We start from the raw sequence: 25,564 nt of genomic DNA, 5'->3' as shown, positions 1-25,564 counted from the left end.
ATCAGCCTTTCTCCAGGCACACAGACCTTTTCCCTTTGGCTCTTTGAAATGCTGAAACGTAGTCTTAGGAATTCATTTCTCTCCTTTGGAACTCCCAGGTTCCGGAAGATCCTATATCAGGATGCACTGGCCTGGCAGGCTCCAGACCAGTGGTCCTCAAACTCAGGCATCAGGATCAGCAAGGAGGGCATGTTCCAACATAAATCCCTGGGACCCACCCCCGAGGGTCCAGTTGTGGAGGTCTGGGTAGGGTCTGATCCTCGGCATTTCTAACAAGCTTCCAGGTGAGATTAAAGATACTGGTCCGGGGGCCACGTGTTAAGAACCACTGTTCGAGGTGCTGCCCTAGGACACCAGCCCTATGATTCTGCATGTCCGTCCTCATCTGGAATCCTGAAGGAGCTGGGTTCTGTCCTGCAAGCCTGGAGGGAGTGAACCCGTGAGAGTAGGCAGGCATGGCCCTGCCTTTGTTGCCTGAGCTGACCAACAGCAGCCTTCCCCCCGACCCCGCTTTGTGCTGGAGGGTTGGCCAGTCCCCTTCACTGATGCCTCAGTGGCCCCAGGGCCCGTGTTCTCCTTTTCCAGGACTCCTGTTGGAGGCATGAGGTTAGGGTCCAGAGCGGAGGACAGCAGGAGGCCTGTTCTATCCTTGGGATCTTTTTCTGAGCTCTCGTAAGCAAATGTTTATACACACAGCTGACCCAAATTAGCTGGGACTGCAGGACCGAAATAGGACGAGGCCGTAACTAAACGCTGAAGCGAGAACATGAATTCCCTTGTGAGAAGTGATTAATCTTCCTCCAGGGGGGAACAAGTTAGATGTGTGGCTGACTGAATTTACAACCATATTTTAATTTGAAATCACATTGACTTTTTTTTTTCAATTTAGAAATCCAAATTCCTTTTCCATCTTAAATGTCAACGTCCCCCAAAACAAAAATTTTGCCATTTGATACTCCCAAGGCTGGCGTCAAGAGGTCTTTTGTGTATTTTCCAAAAAGCCAACTTGGGGGGTGGTGCATTATGGCTTTTGCTGGCCCTCAGGGGAGCTGGCTAAAACCCGCATTCTCTAGAGTCATGGAAAAAGCAAATGTCAGTCACAGAGCCGTGGCAGGATGGTTCTCCGTGGGGTGACCCCAAGTCAGCACCCCATATGACATCCCTTAAGCCCCGGGGAGATGAGCGTGTGGTAAAATGCAGTGTGTGGACCTCTTTGGCTTTCTTCCCAAGTCCTTGCCAAATGGACATAGCGTCTCCCACTGTGTCTCTGAGATAGAAGTTTCCAGAAGACCTTTGTGCTCCTGGCATCAGAGACCTGGACTGTGCAAATCAGTTCACAAGTTATTAACACCAAGAAGTGATGAATTACAGCCCTCCAAGACTAAGATACAGGAAATGCACTGCTTCTTCGAACAATTAATAAGTTCTGCTAATAGGAACCGAAGAGCCCCAGGGGCAAGAGAAATTCCTCCTAATTCCTAAGCCCCATTAAAACCAATTGAGTTTGGAATGTAAGTGATACTGCAGGATGGATTCATACTGCTCCCTTAAGGCTGCTGCTTAAGGAAAAGGATGTGTGAATGCTTTTTAACCACTTAATACAGACACACAAAGATCATTTCCTTTCCGGAGAAAATAAGTGATGAGTCCAACACCAATATGGAATCCCAAATTAGATGACCACCAGACTGTGGTCTTCGGACAGAGGTGAAGACCTCTCTGTGCGGACTGTACCGATTCACCAGGGCCCCCTAGACCTGTAGCCTGCAGACTTGTAGGCTCTGGTTGCTGGGGATACGGGAGTTGCTCTCAGAGCACCACTGGTATAAATTGCAACCATGATCAAATGCAGGAAAAGACCAGCCTCCTTACAAGGAATGGCGACCAGACCCAAATCAGAGAAAATGCCTAAGCAGTGAGTTAGGACAGCACGTTTCCCCAGATGATTTCCCAGAGCTACTGAGCAGGGACGAATGGAGGGTATGGGCGAGGGGGCATTGGAAATGGCAGACTTTGCAAAGAAGCCCGTTTTAAGAATGAAAGCAGCAAAGAGAAACATGTTCGATCAATGGGAAATGTGATATTCAAGCAGTACGTTCCATTATTTTTCCTATAAGAAGGGAAGCCCCTTAATCTCTGCTTAAAGTGAGGAAGGGGGTAGGCAGCCAGCTGGGACTACTGGGCGCCTTCCTTCGGTCGACACTCCTTTGGTCCCCTGAGGCAGGAACACTGAGAGGGAGCAGGCCTTAGTGGCTTCCCAAGCTGTACCCTCCATAGAGAATAAGGTGGTCGACCAGCTGCCAGGACTGCCAAGCCATTTGCTTGATGTCCAGCAAGCTCTCCTGAAATCTGTACTCAGATTTGGAATTTACCTAAAAGACTGAACAAGACTCACACAGGTCCACCTCCAAGTGGCCGATCTGGCCAGAAACCCAGTTTTTTAAGCTGGCCAAACCTTGGAGGAGTATTTCATTGCCCGCCACTCACAGGTGGACATCTGCTGCATCCTGCAGTTCATCAGCTTGTCCAGACTTGCAACTCAGAAAAGTACTCCGTGCGGTTTTGCGAGCACTCACCAACCTCGTCACTTAGAATGCAGATTCGATTGTCTGTGGCTCTGGATTGATTGTTTCAGGGGCTCAGGAGAGCTCACAAGAGATGAGGAATGTTGCCCAACGATGTTCTGCTTCTCTGCTAAGTCGGAAGAGGTGCCCCGCCACGGTGGAGAGCAGGAAGAAGAGGGGAGGTTGGAGGCAGCATTGGGTCCAGGCTCTCCAGGCTGCTGTGTGCTCTGGCTGACCTGGGCGTGTGTCTCTCGCATGCTAATGTTTTGAACACCACACCTTGGAAGAAGTGAAGTTGTCAAAGGACCTAGGCTCTTAGCCCTAACTATGTGACCCTGCGCAAGTCAGCAGATTTCTGTGGACTCAGTTTCCCCATCCTGTTCAGGGCAGGAGCTCATTTCACCATCTCCAGGGCCCCTTCCAGCCCTCCAAGTCTGATTCTGTGCTTCTCACCCAGCACCCTTAGCTGCATGTTCCCGTCCGACCCGTCACGGACCTTATCCCCGGTTCGAGTCCCTTCCTGCAGGGACCTCCCATGGCCCTGCCCCTCCCATGGCCCGCAGCCTCCACCCAGACTTCCGCACTCAGGGGCAGGCCAAAGTGGGAGAGGGCGTTAGGCACCCCTTCTGCCCCTGTCCCTCACTCTGGATCGGTGTCCAGCCTCCCAAAAGGCCCCGCGCCTCCCCAGGATCTCGGAATGCCCTGTCTCCACCACCTGTCTCCTGTCGCACGTCTGCCTCTGCTGCTGCTCCTGTTTTCGGCCTCAGTTCCACCCTCCTCTGTATCCTCTGGCTTCAGGGAAGCTGGTGTCTCCTCTTCGATTGCTTGTGGCCTAATAAAGGCGCTCACATCCATCCTCTGCACAGCTCAGCAAGCACGCCAGCATATCCCGTCTTTGCTGCTCAGTGCCCTGAGCCCGCCTCTGCTCACGTCCCTGTCTTTCCGTTGCAGCACTGAAAAATCCAACTGAGTTCCATGAGCAAAGAAAACATTTGGATAGTGACAAGGTAAATTTTTTTTTTTTTTTTTTTTTTTTTTTGGTGTGCAAACTGCCCTCTTTCTGAACTTGGACTCCAGGGTATGGATCTCTCTGAGTGTTCGGCTTTGGCTAAAGCAGGCAGAATTTGTACCACAAACTTGATACATGGGCCCTCTCCCCCAGACCCCCGCCACACCTTAGGGGATCCTACTCCTACGAACAGAAAACTGGAGAAAGGTAATTGACCACGTTTCACTTTGAAACTATTCTTTAGCTTAAGAAAATGTCCCCAGTCTTTCTGATGTTGGGAAGATCAAGGCAAGGATGCTGAAGAAGGCAAGCAGACTTCGAAAAGCCCTTCTAGCCCTTTCTTACAATCAGATTTTTTTAAAAATCCAATGTACTGCTAAGGTAAGGTCTGTGAATACAGGGCTGATTGGCAGGTACCTAAAGGCAAAAGGCATTGGGTTTATGTCTCTTTCTGTTTTTGTTTGTTTAACACTTCAGAGTTGGGGGAGGGGGTTTGGCATATATTCTATACCTTCATAGTAGATCTCTGCAAACTGACTTATCAATAATAGAATAAATACTATTTAACCGGCGTCAGCCCTGTATGAGAAGGAGATGCAGAGGGGGTGCCTTTTTCCTGGGATTTCTTTGTCCACGAGTTCTAACCTTGCAGCTACATCGTGGGAGGAGAAAGGAGCTGAGCTCTGTACCTCCTCACAGTCACTCCTGAGAGGCTGTGTTCCCTGCTACCTGGATAATAACTGTCTTCTATCAGAACGGGAGTGACCTCCAGGCCCCTTTCAGGAGTCCAGTAGGAGATCCGGTAGAGTGGGATCAAAACCCAAGGCCTGAGATCCGGGTGTGGCCCTGCCAAGCCCCCATTTGTCCCCCCAGACAACTCCACCTTCAAGAAGACAATGGGACTCGGTAAATCATCCCCGTGTGTCCTTCCCACTCACGGTGCTCCTGAATTTGCATTTTCTCAGGTCCTAAGAGAGAAGGCAGGTGGGTCCTTGGAAGAGGGCATAGGCAGTCATGTTCTCCTAAATGGACTCTGGTTACGTTTCATCTCTAACCTTAGTCAGTTTCACGGCTGTTTTAAGAGTCCGAGGAATAGAACTGACTAGAGCACAACCAACTTCGTGTCATCAGAACTTTATTAATGTTTTGTTAGCACGTACCTGCCGAGCCTTTAAGTGCGCAGCCCTGTGGGGACCCGGACTTCTTCCCTCTCTACTGAATTTTTCCACCTTAAAATTACTGGCGAAGCTTTCGCAAACCTTCCTGCATCAAAACGTAGGAGACCAGAGAGATTTGCAAGTCCTGTTTGTCAAAACAAGGACTGTTCTCTCCTTTAAGAGAAATCGAGGCCCTTTTAAAGTCAAAACGGGGCAGCTCAACCATGTGAGGTCGCTAGCAGAACATTCTCTGTGTTTATACCCACAGACTGAAGACTCCCTCAAGCACAAGGTCAGAAACAGGCCCGACCGCGCGGACGTGGTTAATATGCACATACTCCAAGGTGAGACCACACCCAAGCCTGACCCAGGATGCCCGCCATGGTGGGCATGTGCCAGAGGTTTTTTTTTCTCTCTATGTCCTCTTGATAAACGTCCCCTCCTATTCCGGAGTGCTCGTTTGAGTCACCCGAGAGCCATGGAGACCACCAAATCAGGAAGGTAGAGGCTGGGCTCCCCTCTTAGCTCTGCTTCCTCCCCATGCTTCCTGAGCGCATCTTTATCCCTGCTGTGTACCAGATTCCCCCGTGTGTCTGTCCTTTAGCCGGTAATGAACCTCTGGTACGCTAACTAAAGAAAATAACCAGGCGTACAAAAATGCATATACAGCAATGTTTACGGAGGGGTTATTTTTGATGTTGAAGCATGGGAAATGGTGACATGTCCCCACACTGGGGGACGGGCTGAATTCATGACGCAGGGTCCGTACAACGGAATGCCTCGCAGCCACTACAAATGAGGCTTTAAAAGGAAAAGGATATGATGAGAAAAGGACGTTCAGTGAAGACGACCAGAAAACAAAGCCGTATTTACGGTCAGATTCAGGGATGAACAAACATATACATAAACAGTATTTATAGTCCGATTCTGTGATTTAAAAAAAACAAAACAAAACAAAACAAAACCAGAACACAGCCCAGGGGCACCCACCTGGCCAGCTCAGTTGGTGGAACGTGTGACTCTTGATATCAGGGTTGTGGGTTGGAGCTCCACGTCGGGTGTAGATGACTTAAAAAGAAAATCTTGAAAGAAAGAAAGAAGAAGAAAGGAAGGAAGAAATGGAGGGAGAGAGGGTGGGTGGAAGGAAGGAAGGAAGGAAGGAATACATAGCCCTAACAATAAATATAAATAGTTAAAAACTGTTGACTCAAAGTGGGAAAGTTTCTTAATGCTTTCACTGTCTTTCATATACTCTTTGAGCATTTCCCATACTTACGAGGGACGAGTATGTAATAATACTACAATCAAAACAGCATGAGAGGGGCGCCTGGGTGGCTCAGTCAGTCAAGCCTTGGACTCCATATCTCAGTTCTGATCTTGATCTCGGGTCATGAGTTCAAGCCCCGTGTGGGCTCCACACTGTGCATGGCGCCTACTTAAGAAAAAAAAAAGGCATGAGAAATGTTATTTGTTACATCATCACCATCTGGAATTAAAATAGGCTGTGAACTCCCATGGCCCCCCGTTCAATTGCATGACTCTACTGGTTCCCATGGGATCCTCTCTCTTTTAGAGAGATATTAGGAATTAATGCCCTCGGGCACCAAGGATCTGCTGGATGCAAAATGACCCCTCTTTGCAAAGGTTCATGGTCTAGTTTGGGAAGCAGCGGCATAAGCTTGAGGGCCGTGCCTGTAAGTGCTAGAGGCAGTCACAGCAAAAGGGGCGAGTAAGAACAAGCTTTGTGCTGAGACCCAAAGAGTAGGGTGCCGGGCTTGTGGTGGGGAGAAGGGAGGAAGCTCGCCAGGGTGAGGAAGCTAAACAAAGGTACAAAGGTGAACTCGGTGAGACGTGATGGACAGAAGGGGAAGGACCAGGGTCGCTGGAGTAGTCCTTTGGGGATGGGGAATCTCCGTTCATGGCACAACCAGAGTGAGACAGAGGAGCGTTGTGCAGGGGTTTCAAGGGAGGAGTGTTTTCTCAAGGTTAAATGATGCACAGGATGAATCAGAAAGGCCCCTGAGCCAGGAGACCCAGCGAGAAGCCCTTGCCATGACCTGAGGGGACGTTAGAGGAGGTCCGGGGAGGACCTAGTCTCAGCACACCTATGCTTGGTCCGCAGTACTGATGTTTTGTCCACCCCGTGTCAGGTGCATTACAGAGACAGCTTTTAGACCAGACCTGACCTGTTGCAACCATACCACATCCCGAGACCACTCCCATGTGGCAATTTCTAGATCAGCCGCCAGACACGCGGTCTGGGTGAGTGGGTTGATGAGAACAGAACAACAGGGCTGGGAGACTGATGTGTAAATATCTCCTCTTTTAGAGTAAATATCTAGAATGTGTCAATATCTCCTCTTCTAGAGTAAAGCTCGAATCCTGACGGGTCTGTCTGAACAGCAACAACTGGTCGACCAGGCTCTCCTCCATCTTCTGACACAGAAATAAGTCAGGGAGTAATCAGGAGAGGATTATGTGGGCGATTCAGGACTTGATAGAGACCTTTAGCACCGTCCAGATAATGAGAAACCACCCACCAGATGGACTCAATTTTTAAAAATGCCCCCGTTTAATTAAGTAACTGTTTCAAAGGGATTTTTTTTTTAATTTAACAGTTGACCTTGACATTGGCGTCCGTTAGTATCACAACATCACCAAACCTTAAGGAGTAATACTACTGCAAATAATAACAGATAATTATCTGGCAGACTCTGTCCATGCCAGGCAATGGAGAGACCGGACGGGCATCCCTGTGCTGCAGCTTAGGGTCAAAGGACTGCCTATCCACAGAATTGCCAAATTGCACATTTTTTTTTTTCAAGAATCGGTGCAAAGCACGTTTCTCTAACTCTTCCGGGTCCCTCAATTTGCCTTTATTTGGGAGTGTCTGGTCTTTGCTGCTAATCCATGTGAAATGACCGTGATCACACGGAAACATTCATTAGGGTGCGTGTACAAAAGCCAAAAAGCAAAAACAAACCCAAAGCTGCCATCCGAACGGTAGCACTGATTCTTCCGGTTTCAATCCCGCAGGCTCCACTCCAGAGAGATCCATCCCAACTGCTCAGATGAAGCTGAAAAGAGCCCGTCTTGCTGATGATCTCAATGAAAAGATCGCCCTCCGGCCAGGGCCACTGGAGCTGGTGGAGAAGAACATACTCCCCGTGGATTCTGCTGTGAAGGAAGCCATAAAAGGTAGTTAGAACCCATGGAGTGCGTCCCTCTGTGCTCTGAGATCCGAGGGCAGCCAAGGCTCTGGGGCACCAAGGGTCCTGGGGGCGGGGCCTCTCATGGGACAGGAGTCCTGCCCTGGGTCACTGTCCCAGAGTCCTCTCCATAACCAGAGGTCACGGATTCAAGCAAACTTTCATTTCCCTTCGTACGGTTTTGGGGTTTTTTTTTTTTTAAGTAAAGTCATGTTAATTATTGCTGACATGTAGGAAATGTATTGAGTTTGCTCATTAATTTTTTAACTTTGAAGAGTTTCTCAGTCATTCTGATAATTTCTCAGTTATCTTCAATTGACTAGGTACGCCATCATGTCTCCTACAAATAATGAAAATTTCTCTCCCGCTTTGTTTTTTTCTGCCTTGGTGCATGCCTGATACTTGAAAAGTAACACCAAGGTTTCGTTAATGTATTATATAATTAGCATCACCTAAAAAACCATACACAGTATATTCATAACATATAAATTATATATAATTTTCATGTTTTATTTACATATTACATATTTGTGAATTATATGAATTTTATATGAATTACAAAGTGTACAATATACTATGTTATGCAAACTTAACATATACTTTATTATATATAAAATATCTGTATTATACATAGATGTACATCATATATAAAATTATATATATGAATTATATAAAGCACATAGTTTATGTCATTTCATACTGTATAATGAACAATGCATTTTAGTAATTATAAATATGTTACATAGTAGAAAATTATCTTTATTTGCACATTGCCAGGGATTTAATCAGTATTTTATTATTATATATATGTTATGTTTTTGGTATGTTGATAACATTTATTTTTCTGTTTGTTTCTATCACAAATGGGGATTTCTTCTCTCATGCATCTCTATATATGGTACTACCTTTTGGTATGTAGATAGGTACTTTTTTTTAAAGATTTTATTTATTTATTTGACAGAGAGAGAGATCACAAGTAGGCAGAGAGGCGGGCAGAGAGAGAGAGGAGGAAGCAGGCTCCCCGCTGAGCAGAGAGTCCGATGCAGGGCTTGATCCCAGGACCCTGGGATCATGACCTGAGCTGAGGGCAGAGGCCCGACCCACTGAGCCACCCAGGCGCCCCTGTAGATAGATATTCTAAGGAAGTATTTCTCTATCCCATCCTACTAAAGAGTAGTGTATAAGATGGGTGCTGAATTCTTAAATGCTTTCAACATGCACAGAAAGATGATCGCAGGAGTTTTCTTCTTTGACCTAGGAATATGGCATTGCTCTCTTTTCTAATCACCATGCATTTCTGGAAAAAAATCCTAGTAGAATTCTTTTCTGGAAATATCTGATATTTTATTTGAGATTTGCATCTGTTTTATTATTAGTTAGGATAATAGTAGCTGCTAAACCAACCACAAAATTTCAGCAGCTTAACAACACAAGTTTACGTTTTGTTCGTAAACGGTTCAGAAGGGATTTTCCTTAATGGCACATTTTACCGGCACACAGACCCCTTCAGTCTGCCTGCTCCCCTGTCCCCTAGAGCAGGATAGCAAACTTTCTTTAAGAAAGGGCCACACAGTAGATAGGCTGAGTGATTTAAACTGTCCATCACAACTACTCAGCTCTGCTGCTGCAGTGTGAAAAGGTCCATAAGCGATAAGTCAACAAGTGGACATGGCCATGTTCCAATAAAACTTTATTTACAAAGGCAGGCTCACAGGCCATAATTCGTCAGCCTGTGCCCTAGAGCTCCCCCATCCTCTGCACCTAGCTAGTGAGGGGGAAGAAAGAATGGAAAGGCCCACCGACCTATTTTTAAAAGCCTCCACCTGGAAATAAACACATCACTTCTGCTCGTATTCCATTGTGAAAACAGCATGTATGGCTGGGGAAGGTTTTTTTCTGGCTGAATGGTGATTTTCCAGTATAATGTGTAGCTCAGTCTCACAACCCTGAGACCATGACCTGAGCCAAAGTCAAAAGTTGGATGCTCAACCCACCAAGCCATCCAGGTGCCCTTAAAATTTGCATTTTTCAAAAAAAACATTATCATTACTCCATTGAGTAATTATTATTAGCCTAAAGTTGTATAAAGTCTTGGGTGACAGTTGTTCTAAGCTGCTTTCGATCAGGGGTTTTGCTCTGGTTTTCCATGCCTTGTTGTTGATTTGTGCGTTTTTCTCCCCTCCTCCCTCCCTTTTTCATCATACTTGCTAAAAGTCTTTCTTTTTAATTGGTTATTATTATAAAGAAGCAGTTCATGAATTTGTTTTGGTGGTTGTTGGTTTCTGGTCTCTACTTGGATTCATTCAATTTGGCTTCTCGTCGCGGTCATTGCGCAGGAGAATCTCCATGAGGAGAGCTGAGGGTCAAGAGTGTTCATCAGTTTCGGGTGCAGTAGGGACAGGTGGGGGCAGAGGGAAGGTTGAACAACAGGCCCCCCTTCAGGTGAGGAGTTGGAGGGCGTGTGAGCAGGAGCGTGGTCAGTGGAAATGGGTAGAAAGCAATAAACATGAGGGCTAGCAAAAAAAAAATAATAATAATAATAACAGGCAGAGCAAGAAGCTCCCTGAAGGTACAGTTGCTGTGGGATCCACTGCCATTATGTTCAGAGCTGGACTTTGCAACTTTGGCCACACAGCCATTCAGCGATTTGATCCCAAATGCCTCAATTGCTCCTCTCTGAAACCCCAGCAACACCAATAGCTATCTTCTGGGGCCTTTTTTCAAGGTGAATTCAGTTTTTTACCTATGTAAAGAAATAGCTGGGCACTGACAGTACATTGGGGAATTAGTCCGGTTTCTGATCTCCAGACTTCGCACTTGAGCAAGAAAAGAGCAGGAAAGCCATCATTCCACATGCCAATTCCTCTGAAGGGACTAGATAAGAGTCACAAAGATCATTCTGGCTGCAATGTAAATTGGACCCAAGAGATGGGAAATAGTGCCAGAGTACTGTCTTCTGTTAGGGGGTGGCTAGAGTTGTTTGAGGAAAGTTGATGGAAGCATGAATGAGAGTCATGGCTGGGGGTGTGGAAAAGAGGGACTCAGAGAGAAAATTGATTCTGCGTGATCAGTGGGATACACCAACTGAGACAAAGGAAAGGCAAAAGATAACACCTAGGTTGGGCAACTGGGTCAATGGTGGCCATTTATCAAGATGGGGGCCATGAGTAGAATAGCAGATATGGGGAGAGATGATGGATTCCTGTTTCAACTATGGGATTTGAGGGGCCCACAGAAAATCCAAAGGCAAGGGACTAAGTAAACATGGGATTCTATCAAACTAGAATGCAGGAGAATGTTGATCTAGAACTACAGATCCAGGAGACTTCCGCATACATGAACATTTAAACCAATGGACTAGATAAGATTGTCTTTCCATTCATATATTTCTTCACTTACTATTTATGGGTTATGCTCTGTGTCAGACACTATTCTGAGTGCTTGGGATATGGCAGTGACTAGAACTTTTCTGTTCTAGTTGGGAGATACTGGCAGTCAACAGACATGTAATGAAAAATTACATATCATAATTAAAGGGTAATGTAAAAATAAAAGTAGTGCAGGGTTCAAGGAATCATGAGTGCCTGATAGAGGGTCATTGGGAGGAATGGAGGCTGCCTAAAAGCAAGGAGAGCTAGGAGGCTCCCAGGCAGTGATCTTTAAGACAGAGTAGGGAGACCATGAAGATGAAGGGAGCAACTGGCTGTGGAAAGAGGTGGAGGATATAGCAATAATCTTTCCATGTGCGTAATGGTTTTTATGGGCAAGGTGATGGCCTCATATGAAGTGTCAGAAAGACAGAGAGAGTTGCTCACAGACTAGCTATGGAGCCCACTCTACAATCTGTCGCTTCTTGTGATCAAATGCCCTCCCCGTGGTGAAGCGGTGAGTCAGGGCTTGTTCTCCTGTGTATTTCATCCTCTCTCCATGTGCTTTTCCAGGTGTGCTTAGGTTTTCCAGCTGTGTCTGTAGCTTGGTTTCTATGTTTCTGCCCGCCTCTGAGCAGAACGCTTGGTCATGGTCTTCCTCTTGGTTTTAGGAAAGACCAAGTGTTCCCCAACCCAAGACCAATCTAGAACTTCTCCCGATACACAAAGGGATTTTTTTTTTAATTTAAAAATTTTATTTATTTATTTTTTAAAGATCTTATTTATTTATGACAGAGAGAGAGTGAGAGAGGGAATACAAGCATGGGGGAGCTGGAGAGGGAGAAGCAGGCTCCCAGCTGAGCAGGGAGTCCAATGAGGGACTCCATCCCAGGACCCTGGGATCATAACCTGAGCCGAAAGCAGACGCTTAATGACTGAGGCATGCAGGTGCCTCCCCAATTTTTTATTTTTTAATTTTAATTCTCATAGAGTTAATATGCAGTGTTATGTTAGTTTCAAGTGTACAATACAGCAATTCAACATGATGACTCAGTAGTCATCATGATTAATGTCCCCTTAATCCCCTTCATCTCTTTCATCCATCCCCCCTCCCACCTCCCCTCTGGTGACCATCAGTGCATTCTCTATAGTTAAGAGTCTGTTTCTTGGTTTGTCTCTTTTCCTCCCCACTTTGTTCATTTGTTTTATTTCTTAAATTCTACATATGAGTGAAATCATATGGTATTTATCTTTCTCTGACTTATTTCCCTTAGTATTATGCCCTCTAGCTCCATCCATGTTTTTGCAAATGCAAATTCCATTCTTTTTATGGCTGAGTAATTTTCCATTGTATATGTACACTACATCTTCTTGATGCCTTCATCTATTGATGGACACTTGGATTGCTTCCACAGTTTGCCTATTGTAAATACTACTGCTATGAACATCGGGGTGCATATGTCTTTGGAATTACTGGATCATGTGGTAATTCTATTTTTAAGTTTCTGAAGAACCTCCATACTGTTTTCCACAATGGCTGTACCGGTTTGCTTTCCTACCGGCAGTGCATGAAGGTTTCCCCTTTCTCTGCATTCTCACTAACACCTGTTTTTTCTTGTGTTGTTGATTTGAGCCATTCTGACAGGCGTGAGGTGGTATCTCATTGTAGTTTTGATTTGCATTTCCCTAATGATGAGTGAAGTGGAGCATCTTTTCATGTGTCTGTTGGCCATCTGGATGTCTTATTTGGAAAAATGCCCATTTTTAGTTGGATAATTTGGTTGTTTGGTTCTGAGTTATATAAGTTCTTTATATATTTGGGTACTAACCCTTTATCAGATATGTCATTTGCAAATATCTTCTCCCATTCAGTAGGTTGTCTTTTAGTTTTGTTGATTGTTTCCTTTGCTGTGCAGAAGCTTTTTATTTTGATAAAGTCCCAATAGTTTATTTTTGCTTTTGTTTCCCTTGCCTCAGGAGAGACAGATCTAGAAAAATGTTATTATGGCCAATGTCATAGAAATCACTGCTTGAGCTCTCTTCTGGGATTTTTATGGTTTCAGGTCTCACCTTTAGGTCTTTAATTTATTTTGAGTTTAAATTTTTGTGTGGGGGGTGCGCCTGGGTGGCTCAGTGGGTTAAAGCCCTGCCTTCAGCTCAGGTCATGATCCCAGGGTCCTGGGATCGAGCCCCACATTGGGCTCCCTGCTCAGCACGGAGCCTGCTTCCCTTCCTCTCTCTCTCTGCCTACTTGTGATCTCTGTCTGTCAAATGGGTAGATAAAATCTTTAAAAAAAAAAAAGAAGTAAGAAGTACTTCTTTCATTAAAAAAAAAAAATTTGTGTGTGGTGTAAGAAGGTCCAGTTTCATTCTTTTGTACATAGCTGTCCAGTTCTCCCAACTCCATTTGTTGAAGAGACAGTCTTTGTCTTTTTCCCACTACATATTCTTACCTCCTTTATTGAAGATTAATTAACCATTTAAGTGTGGGTTTATTTCTGGGCTTTCTAGTTGGTTCCATTGAGCTATGTGTCTTTTTTTATACCAGTACCATACTGTTTTGATTACTACAGCTTTTTTGTAGTATATCTTGAAATCTGGGATTGTGGTCACTCCAGTTTTGTTCCTTTTCAAGATTGCTTTGGTTTTCTGATTTGACTTCCATAGAAGGCTTGGGCCTCCTCGTGGCCACATCTCAGAGGAGTATGTCCCTGATTCCTTTTTTCCCCTTCTTGGAAAGCCATTAAAGGGGTCTGAGCAACCCCTTCTGACGTGGGAGGTGGGGGGGCTGTCACCCATCCCAACAAACAATGCACAGGACACCAGCTGGGCATCCTACAGTTCAACTCAATTTTGACACTACCTACCTGAAACAGCATCAAATCTCAGGGGTAAAGGGCTCAGTCCTGCCAGATCACCTTCCTCTCCAGACACCAGTCACAAACACATGTCACCTGGGCTTCTGATCAACCCGCCATTTGCAAATGCAAGATTCATCTTCCCTCCTTGAACTCAACTGGATTGCTAGAGCAGCTCACAGAATTCAGGACACCCATTTACATACTGGATTACCCGTTTATTATAAAAGGGGATAGCTTGGGGCGCCTGGGTGGCTCAGTGGGTTGAAGCCTCTGCCTTCAGCTCAGGTCATGATCCCAGGGTCCTGGGATCGAGCCCCACATCGGGCTCTCCGCTCCGTGGAGAGCCTGCTTTCTCCTCTCTCTCTGCCTGCCTCTCTGCCTGCTTGTGATCTCTGTCTGTCAAATAAATAAATAAAATCTTAAAAAATAAAAAATAAAAAAAATAAAAGGGGATAGCTCAGTAACAGTCAGATGGAAGAGAGACAGGGGACCAGCCACATATGGGGAAAGGATGAGGAGCTTCCTTGCTCTCCAGGAACACCACTATCACCAAATCTCTGCAGGGTCATCAATCCAGAACCTCTCCAATCCAAACCCCATCCCTTTGGGGTTTTAATGGAGGCTTCATTCCAGAGTCACAATTGATTAGAAGGATGGCTAAGGGTGAATGAACTCAGGCTCCGGCCCACCTCTCCTCTCCGTGGGGGTCAGAGGGTGGGACTGAAAGTTTTCCCAGCCCCAGCCCCAGCCCCATCCTTCGGTGAGGTCCAAAAACCACCTCCTTAACATAACAAACAACACTTTTGTGGCTCTCATCACCTAGAAAATTCCCAGGGTTTTCAGAGCTCTGTGCCAGAAATGGGACAAACTCCAAATGTCTATTTCTTACTATAAATCACCATATGGCAACCCCTAACCACCCCAGGCTCTCAGGACAGAATACTGATACAAAACACCAAATCTGATGTTACAGGGGCGTGAGGATTTAGGAGACAGAAATTACATAGTGGAGTTTGGTGTGGGCCCCCTTGAGCTGCTGTAGGGTCGTTATTACTTAAAGATCCCTCAGTTGGAGACCCCAGGAGCTGACTCCTAGCTTAATTCTCTCACTGGCCATTGGAGTCTTGTCTTTACTTGCCAGGAGCATCCCTGGAAGCTTCCACAGAAGCTCTTTATTGTCCAGAGGTCTGGCTTCTGCTTGAGTGAAACACAAGCCCTATGGGCTTTCCTGTTTTTTCCAAACAGTGGGAGGATGCTGGTTCTCAGCTCTAACAGACAAACCCCTCCTTCCGAAAGTGTCCTCACCTTTCCCTTGGTCTGGCCCAGGCAGCCAGCAGAATGCCTAAGTCAGCTACTCAGGTCCTTTAAAAAAAAAAAAAAAAATTGAATGTGTGACTCAGAATATACAATCTAGCTATTAAAGATAAATTAGTTCGTTGTGTCACTATAACCCTTTAACATAAGGAGCAGTGTTTCTAGTCCACGAGGACGTATCTGGAAGACATCCTTTTACAGCTGTCACTTAACACTTCCAAAAGATCCTGCACGCACCTCCACTCGCTCACTCGCACTCACTGCCCCCCAGGTGCAGACTTCATAGCAAAACAAAACAATCCCTATTTACTAAGAATCCCTGTCCTTCAGAAATGCTGATAGTCCTGAGGCTCTGATCATTTATTTGAAGGCAAATAGACAATAATCACAGCCCTAAGCCAGATGGTAGAGTCATTTGCTTTTGTCGTTTAAAAAAAAAAAAAAAAGTTTGCTTTGGCATAACTTTCTTGTGGAGAGAATTTATCATTCCAGAAGGAGAAATCAGTTCAAAAGTGCACATGATCCGAAGGGAAAGAGGCCCAATGAGGCACCCATGAAGAACAGGTTTCTGTGCTGGGGGTGTCTGCTGCCCCTTGAAGCGGTCACTGGCCTCACGGAGGAGCCTGTGGCTGGGGACAGGTGCTACACCCCTGAGAGGGAGCTCAGACAGGTCGGGGTCCTGCAAAGGGGAAGCAAAACACCGTGCAAATATCTTCACACACCTGACCATCTTTCCTCCTTCAAGAATTAACCTCGAGCTCTAACACAGGATTAGTCCTCTCAGGGTTAAGGCGTTGTCTCCACTCCTGTGGTCCTAGCCGCAGGGTCACAACCGGAGGCTGAAGGCACATTGCTGAACAGCCGGGAATCTGAAGGACAAGGAATCCTCCTTCCTGGGAACATCCCCTGACCCCATTTCCGTAGCAAAGGCCTCCGATCCCCTTCAAGGGCCACAGGTTCTGTCTTTGTTGGAAGATAAAATCCATCCTCTAGAGATGGTGACATCTTCCCTGTATTAAAGTATCTTTCCGCAAGAGCCACATTTAAACCATAGCTATTTCCTTGTCCCTTTGGAAAGGGATTCTCCTTCAGTCTCTTCCAAGAGGGCATTAAGAGGTGGCCTGCCCGGAATGGAAATAGCTCTCCTGCAGGGCACGGAGCAATCTTGCACGTAGATAAGCAAGCCAGGTCCCTTTCCACAGCCTGCTTTGTGGTCTCCCACAGCAAGGTACCCAGGACTCCAGCTCTCTCACTTAATCTCGGAATCTTAAATGTTTATGCAAAGAAAGTACAACTGACTCATTCATCTAATTGCTTCCAAGAGGGACAGGGAAAGCTCAGTGTCGCCAGGCCCACATCCCCCAGGGGCCAGTGCCCAGAGCCGGCCCCGTGGGCATAGCCGGAGGATGATGTCAGGGCTTCCCAAAGCAGGTCCTTGTCACCGCACGGCCTGACGTGTCTGCGGGGACAATAGCCAGCACACCGCACTCCAGCGGCTCCCAGGGAGCCTCGTGCTGGGGGCGATTGGAATGGAGGCCCAGGGTCACAGCGCAAAGCCAGCAGACTCAGCTGTTCCCAAGGCAGCCCGATAAGGCGACCTTTGCGCCTCTCCACGTGAGCCTGGCTTGAACCAGGAGGGAGAGGGCGTGACAAGCAGCCTTTCCGGGGACTCTCTGGTCCCGGGGAGGACAAATCAGTTTTTCCAGCTCTGGAGTTGCGCTGATCTTTGCAAAGCTGACCTCAGGACCACCTGCCTCCTGGGTGGTCTTATTTATTTTCGATAATGGCAAACTTGAGACAAGCAGCTACTCCTGACAAAGGCAGTAGCCGTCATCACCCCAGCTAGGGATGACGGAACGCTTGCCCACCCAGGGGCTGGGCGAGGTGCTTTGCACATGTTCCGTTGTTTGAATCCTCAAAACCTGGAGGGGTAACTGTGGCTGCTGTTTTCATCTTAGAGGTGGGGACACTGAGGCTCTTGGGGGTTCAGTAATTTGCCAGCAGACACTAGCACTGATGGGGCAGGACCAAGAAACAAACCAAGGCATCTGGAGTCCAGAACTGCTGTTCTTATTGACCACACTAAACAGACACCATATTCATCATCTCTAAAGGAAGCCACTGCCTTTGGCTACCCGCGTCTCTCTGCTGTTCCGTTTCTCCTGCCAACAGGGGCTGAGCTGTAGGAGTGCAGCCGTGTGGGGGCACACTCCAAGCCACTTGGTCACAAATCCAAGCCACTTGCAGCCCGAGATGGTGGCGATTGGCAGGGGCCCCCAAGGCAGGGTCTTTGTGTCTGCACTGTAACAACATGGTTCTCTATGGCGTATTCTGACCTGGCACATGGGCCTTTTAGAGATCAGACAAGTAGGAGTTCGGTGTGGGGCCTTAACCCTCACTCTGTTGGCTCACCTAGGTGTAAACAACTCCCTATAGGAGGTTCCATGAACACATGGCTTCTCCATTGACTTGGGCAGAAAAACCTCTTAAAATGATTGCCTGTCACTTGGTTAAAGTAGACTCCCAGAAGCTGTGCCTCTCCAGGGATTGGCTCCCAAAATAATCCTGTCCCCTGACAGGGGGGATCTCTTCCTCCCCCTCCCATTGCCACTCTGCTGTTTACCACTCTGTTAACTTCCATTTCACGCCCCCCCACTCCGCCAGAAGGTCAAGTGTGTCTCCTCCCTGTGTGTTGTTCTGTCCATGGTTGGTGGTCATTTCACACTCAACCCAATCCCACCGCCTCCAAGAGTCTCCTGGACCTTCTCCACATTGAGATCTCCTCCGTCTGTCCGACGGCACTGGCCAGGTGGTTCTAGTCCTTGACAAATGTCCTCAATGGTGACCCATGGAGATCAGCTCTTCTCGGCATTACATCTGATTTTACTTCCGCTTCTCTCCTTCTCCCACAGTGGGAAAGCTGGATGGGAACAAAATAGCCAGGGAATGCCCTCCCCAGAATGTCCCGCCTTCTCCGTCCTCGATCCTGGTGTCACCGTCAGTCCCTTACAAAACCTCAAATACAAGATGCTGTGGAATTTGGAGCTATCCTTAGTGCATTGTGTGCAGGAAAAGGAGAGGCATTTTCTCTGCTACCTCCCCCATTCCATTACCCAGCGGGTGTTCCCTAAAGCACAGGCTGCCATGTGATGCTTTCCAGGGAGGGTAGTGGATTTTGCCTTCCCTCTGCTGGTGGCTCTGAGCATTCACACTGCTGTCTGAGCACAGTCCCTATATGATGGGGTGTTAGACCTCATATGTCCTCGTCCCCAGAACAGTGATGAGAAAATGGGCCCTCCTCTGACTCACGGGACAACGATGAGACCCAACAAAGTTGATGCTTTTTGTTACTATCACCACCATTAAGTAAATTCCTGATTTAAAAAAAAAAACCTATTCTTATCATTTATCATCGCTCCGTTTGACACAAAGTGGGATGTTGCCGATAAGAAACCATCCTCTCTCTTCCTGCCTGCCTCTTGTAAGTTTCCTACTCACATGCTAGAATGTTCGGACGCCTTTGCGATTCAAGGAACCTCCTCTTATGTGTGGCGTATTTGCGATGGGATGCTCGGCGTGGGTGTGGGTGAGATGATGGGGGTCCGTGGGCTGGGGGAGTCTCGGTCCCCTGGAGTATCAGCTCTCATGGAGAAGCTTTCTACCGCATTAGACAGGGGAAAGTCAGGAGGGAATACGATAGAGCTTTCAAATGGAGGGTCCTGTCCGGCCGGGAAGACTGGCTGCCCCAAGGGACCAACACACTCACATGAAGGGTTCTCTAAGGATAGAAGCGATGTTGGCCCAGGGCATGTGCCAGACACATCCAACACGATGCTGTGATTTCTGGGGTGGGGAAGGCTTAAGGTCCCCCACCACGCTCCTGTGTCTCCCTGGCCCTTAATAACACAGGTAAGCCTTTGAACAGGGACCAAGCCTTTAATTCCACCAGCAGAAGTAGGACTTGAAATTTCAGTGACAAATAAAGGTTTATTTGTAGAGCCCAGGGTTCCCTATAAGAGAAGAGAAGGGTGTAAGGCTGGATTCTTAAAATAGAAAGGGGAGTGTTTGAGAATACTGGAGGGGGCGGGCAAAGAGTGACCCCTGATCTCCAATTAAAAAGTTGGCATTTATCAAATACCCAAGGAAACCCCTCTCTCAGGAAATGAATGGGTTGCTGACATAAATATCCAAAAAGGCTAAAATTTATTTATTTCAGGTAATCAGTAAACAAATCTTTTACATTATTCTCTCTACTTTTTTCTTTTTTTTCTACTTTTTTCTTATTTCAAATTTTTTATTATGTTTTAAAAAAGGACACCTCTGAAAATAGGAGAAAAATAAAAAGTTTCCAGCAATACAATGGAATCCTGTGTAGCTATTGCCAAATATATATATAAAAATATACATACATATATTTATATATATAAATATATATAACATATAAATATAATATATAAATATAATATATAAATATATATAATATATATATTTAAATTGAGGACTATCTCTGCATGCTCCCAAGGAAAGGACTCTAAGTAACATTGTAGCGAGAATAAAGCAAGTTTCAGAAGGTATATTTCATGAGTCCCGTGTGAGTGAAATACTCTGCACCTGTGTCTATGTTTTGTTACACGGATAGACCTAGATCTAGAAGAGTCACCAAATCATTAGCAACAAGTGGGATGGATATATATGTTAAGCATCTTCATACGGTATGAGAGGTTCTGGTAAGTAACTATTAGGTCTGCCATCACAGAAAAGCAATCATGAGTTTAAAAACAGTCCTCAGAGGGGTAGACTAGCCACACGGGTCCCCAAGCCCTTCCAGGTTAGTGGGGTGCCCAGGGCGGGGGCAGGGGGAGCAGCTACTGGCATTTCCACCTGCCGTGTCCCTTCTGGCTCTTTCCTGCTTTGACACTTGGATGTCTGGAGGGTCCGTGACAGAGACCAGGAGTGGTGGTGATGACAAGCCCCAACCCACATTTGTTCCATTTCTTGACGCTCCTTGCAGCTTTTCCAATCTCCACTGCGAAAGCCCCCCTCTCTTATCTGCCCAAAGCAGGAGTCCAAAGTTCTTGTCCATGTGATTGCAGATTGCCGGGCTGGGAAACTTCCTGATAATACCCAAATTCCTTTAGAAGAGGCGAGCCTGGGATTGGGTCAGAAGCGTTTCTGGGGCCTGAGCACATTGTGTACCGAGCAGCTAGATAATAAGCCAGATACAGTTCGGCAATGTTCAAAAACAAAACAGAAAACAAAACACACGCACAAACCATAAGGGACATATAAAGATGGCATTGTAGTGCCACCCGGTTGGATAGCCCTTTTCCCCAAGCCGATGAACCTGGTCCCCTCCAAAGGCCACGCAGGCTGCTGGGGAAGAATTTCTGCCTTTCCAGCTGTTGGGGGTTTCCAAAATAGACACAGAGATAGGAGGTATATAAAGAAAATCCAAATAATAATGACCATAAGATCATGCTGCAGTTTCTGGGACATATTTATGGCTTTTACAAACAGCCACACGTTCGTCGATACGGGGTTTGTGACCCTGACGACAAGAGCTAATTCTGACATTTAGAAATTGAGACTCAGTAGCAGGTCTGGCTTATCCCAAAGAGCGAAGTTTGCGCAAGAGTGTGTGCTGTGTGCCCTGCTTTGTATTCCAACATGATGCTGGGGGCCCCTTGTCATCTCCGCTCTATGTCTCATAGAACCTGAGGGAGACGGGCTTCCTCCCACTGCGATCTCCTTTGGCCTTGTCCTGTATCCAGTAGCCCCTTTCTTTCCTTCATCTTCCCTGACTGTGTTCCAGAAAGATAACAGGGCTCGCACCAAAAATGGGCAGGAACAGATAAACCTGAAGATAAACTTGAACAAGCGATGGGAGACCTTTAATATGCCCTGCATTCTTCCCTGCTGGACATGTCCCTTTTATAAACACAAGTTTCCATTTGGAGTAAATCGAGGAGATGCCCCATAAAGTTAAAACCTGTCTTCGCTCTTACCTTGCGCTAGAAACAGATCGAAGGAGATAGATGTGTGCACTCCTGGTAGGGAGGACACGGCGAAGCATTTCCAGAAAGCCCTTCGAAGTGCCTCAGCCACTGATCCCATTCTTGGGTTTTACCCCATCAGGTAACCAGGTGAGTTTCTCCAAATCGGCAGATGCGTTTGCCTTCGAAGAGGACAGCAGCAGTGACGGGCTTTCTCCGGACCAGGCTCGGAGCGAAGACCCCCAGGGCTCAGCGGGATCCCCTGCAGACACGAAAGCCTCAGAGACCCCTTTGGCGGGTCCTCTGGGGCCAGTCCAGGTGAACAAACCCCACCTCAGCCTGTGCTGTCTTCACGGGCTTACAACCACACTGCCATCTTTGGTTTTGCGTAGAGACCCCTATGATGTCTCTTGACGGCATTCGAACCTCGTGCCTCTTTTGTCTCCATCCAGTCCAGGGATATGTGTGTGGTGGCCAAAACCTCTAGAAGACCCCAAAAGAGAACCCTCGGGACTATAACCCTTTGACTTACTCTTGAAGTGTCCACTCTGCCAAGTGCATGCCTTTTATCTGCCAAATTTATGGACAAGTATAAAGAGTCTCCATGAGATCAGATGAGTCATGATGCTCTCCCGGATAGAATGTGCCAGAGCAGGACAGATTTCAAAGCCCACAGGCTTTCACGCACGGAGGAATCTCTAAGGGTCCTGGGGAGGGCGGAGCAGGAAGTGCTGATTGGCTGCACGGCAGGGAGCCCCGAGATGGTTCTTCCCTTACAGACTTCTACCTGCCGAACCACTGCCAAGTCCACGTCCAGCCCAGCCCGAGCACAGCTTAATGGGGCTTCCCTCAGCCTCACAGCCTTGTGTGATGGTATTCCTGCAGCCCCTAGGAGGAGATCTGTGTGAGCATGTGCATACGCACACATGCACACACACACACGCACACACATACGCAAGGGGGCAGGAGTTGCGCAGGTGTGGCAGCAAGATGTGTCCTCCTCCTACCCACGGATGCTGCAGAGAGCCTTCCTTTTAGGGAGAGTTTGGTCCTGCTGGCCTCACGAGAATTTCGGGGTGCCCTGAGATTCGATGTTATGTTTGAAACATGGCTTACACTGCAAATTGCCAGAGGAGTATCAGGGACAGCTTGGGTAATGCTCATGCAGAGTCCTGTTCTGGAAACCGTGCCACTTCCTAATCGTTGTCTTGCCCTTCTGCACGCCATGAAGCGAGCGGAGCTGGGACTGCCAAGGAGACAGTGTGGACTGGGAGAAGCCGAGAGCGAACAGAGCAGAAATAGCCATAGGTTCATTGTGCCTGGGTTTGTTTTTTTTTTAAGATTTTATTTATTTATTTGACAGAGAGAGATCACAGTAGACAGAGAGGCAGGCAGAGAGAGAGAGAGGGAGGCAGGCTCCCTGCTGAGCAGAGAGCCCGATGCGGGACTCGATCCCAGGACCCTGAGATCATGACCTGAGCCGAAGGCAGCGGCTTAACCCACTGAGCCACCCAGGTGCTCCGTGCCTGGGTTTTAATGGAAGCGTGTTCCCTCTCCCTGCCACAGCCGGCCTTCACAGCCCAGCTTCTTTGAGTATTTCGGATCCCTTGTATCTGTTATTCTGAGGGTAAATTCCTCGGCTTCTGATTGAAGAATGGGTTCAGGAGAAGACACGTTCTTTTCTGCTTCACCCAGGAGAAGGGGTCAAAGGGAATGAGCACGGGGCTATGCCAGGCTCAGGGCAAAAAATCATTTTGTCATTACACCCAGAAGCCCCAGTGAGCAGATCAGGACACTGAGGCTCGAGAGGAAAGGGTTCTCCAGGACTTTGCAGGTGCTAGGGCTCAGGAAAGGGCAGAGAAGCTCCAGGAGGGAGAGCACGTGCAGCCCCTGTCCCTCTCGGTCACAGGACCAGATTGCTGGAGAGGGACGGAGACAGTTACTCCTTTTCTCCAGGCCTCCACATACAGAAACCCATCTCTCCTAAAGGCTGTTCAGGACACTACCTACACATACCCCGTATAGACACACACACCTACAGCTACATATATGCATGTGCATGTAAACATACATAAACACACACGTGTACACACCCACACGTGCACATACCTATGAACATGCATGTACAAACACACACATACACAGAGACACATTCACGTACATGCAGACCCACGCATATGCACATGCACACACAAATAAACAGAAACATGTGCACACATACATATGCACATGTGCACGCTTACATATATACCCAGAAATACACATGTACACACACACACGCGTGCATTTTCCCTCCATGTGCTAACACCATTTTTATCGAGGGTTTTGTTTGTTTGTTTGTTTGGTCCTACTTTCCCCCCCAGATTCCTACACCGATTCCTCCCTCCCTCTTCCATTTCTCATGGGTCTCCTTATCAAGTCCAACAGGTGGACCTTGTCACAGGTGGAACTCTTCGCAGGGGGACCGGCTGTCTGGGATGGTCTAGAACAGGCCATTTCTATTCTTGTCTTCTGGAATGATGATGACTGACAACCCCTTCAGCTCTCAAAAGTGACCTGAGTTGGCTGACATATTATATCATACTATATCATACATACGTATATGAGTGATTCCTTTTCCTGGGGAGGTCATGTGATGTGTACTTGGATATGACGTGCAGATGGGAACAGCAGAGCTATGTATGCGGCAGGGGAGGGAGGGACTTGACTCTATCTCTGCATCTTACAGTTTTCCTCCTGCATCCGACTCATGCTGAAATTTGGATTTCAGGATCATTCTTCTGGCTCCGAAAATGACAGGAAAGACTCCGCCTCCCAGCCCAGCAACCAGTCAGACACGGGGAAGCAGGGGCTCGGCCCTCTTGGCAACCCAATCACTGTGCACACTGCCGTAAAGGTAGGGACGGGCCATCCTCCCAGCACCTGCCTGAGCGCTCGCTCCACGAGCCAGGTGGGAGCAGAGCTCTCGGGCCTACGTGTGGTGGTTCGGTGGGAGTCAGAGAGGAGAGTCACACGGACCCGTGGGTAGGCTTAGCCCACTGGGAGCACCGCAAGTCAGGAGAGGAGAAAGGGGCCATGCGTGTATGCAGACCAAGAGTCTGTTATCTGTGCAGACACGGCCGTGGGTCTTTCCCGCAGAAGAGAAACCCACGTGCTTGCATTTCTTTGGAATTACAGCTCAGCCCACGTGTGCGTGACTTAAAAGACTTCATAAGGTCAGCCTGGAGGAAGGTGCAGCTGATGGGACCACACATAGGATTTGTAAATGTCATCAATTAGGTGGGGGAGGAATTGGGCTTTATGCAGGGGAAGCAGATCTGAAGGCTTTGGGTCATGTAATACCTCAATCATTTAAGCCCGGCTCCCTTTGAAGATAAAGGGAGGGGTTGTCTGCACAGTAGACCATAAGCATCATAGCCGATTCTTGGTTAACTTTTCTCTGCATTATACTTATTAGTTCACAAAGAACTCTCTCCTCTTACTAATTAACTGCCTGCTAGTAATCGTTTGGTTTTCTTCATAGTATTCTATCCCAAATAACTTACTAGTTTTGTTTTGTTTTGTTTTGTTTTGTTTTGTTTTGTTTTGTTTAGAGTTGAGGGGGAGGGAGAGAGAGAATCTCAAACAGACTCCCCCCTGAGCCTGAGATGATGTCCTGAGCCAAAATCAAGAGTCAGGTGCTTAATGACAGAGCCACCCAGGTGCCCTCTCCCAAAAAACTTCTCATCAATCTGGGGGCAAGTTATCTCTGCTCCAGGGTCACCCCTTAATGCCAGCTGAGAAGTCTTTCATGAAATACTTTTCCAAAAGATCTTAAAAATCAATGTTAAGGTAACAATCCCAGAATCCCTTCCACTACATTCATATACATAAAAGTGGATGGCAGGACTTTCAGTTTCCTGTAAACGTCCCTGAATATCACCTCAAACTCATTCCCTAAGTAGTTTAAACCTCGTTTGCAATTCACTCAGCCCAGCAGCTTTGACATTACCTGTTGGTGAACTTTGTTCACTGCAGGTGGAAGGAGATGGCTCACGTAATTTCTACTATCATGTACAAGGAGAAACTTTATTACTGTTTCTACCAACG

The 25,564-nt window shown here is 47.1% G+C and overlaps 1 protein-coding gene across 1 annotated transcript in view; it reads left to right on the top strand.

Annotated features, from left to right (window-relative positions):
• Nucleotides 1-25,564, top strand: part of MYOCD (myocardin) — a 98,314-nt gene that overhangs the window by 46,586 nt on the left and 26,164 nt on the right. Inside the window, exons 3-7 of the mRNA XM_080826955.1 lie at nt 3,516-3,571; nt 4,999-5,074; nt 7,767-7,928; nt 21,618-21,793; nt 24,246-24,371. Of these exons, the coding sequence (XP_080683081.1) occupies nt 3,516-3,571; nt 4,999-5,074; nt 7,767-7,928; nt 21,618-21,793; nt 24,246-24,371 (596 nt within the window). The remainder of the gene's footprint in view (nt 1-3,515; nt 3,572-4,998; nt 5,075-7,766; nt 7,929-21,617; nt 21,794-24,245; nt 24,372-25,564) is intronic.

This window comes from Martes martes, assembly GCF_963455335.1.
Source record: "Martes martes genome assembly, chromosome: 16".
In the NCBI taxonomy this organism is placed as follows: domain Eukaryota; kingdom Metazoa; phylum Chordata; class Mammalia; order Carnivora; family Mustelidae; genus Martes; species Martes martes.
This window is presented reverse-complemented; position numbering and strand designations above follow the sequence as displayed.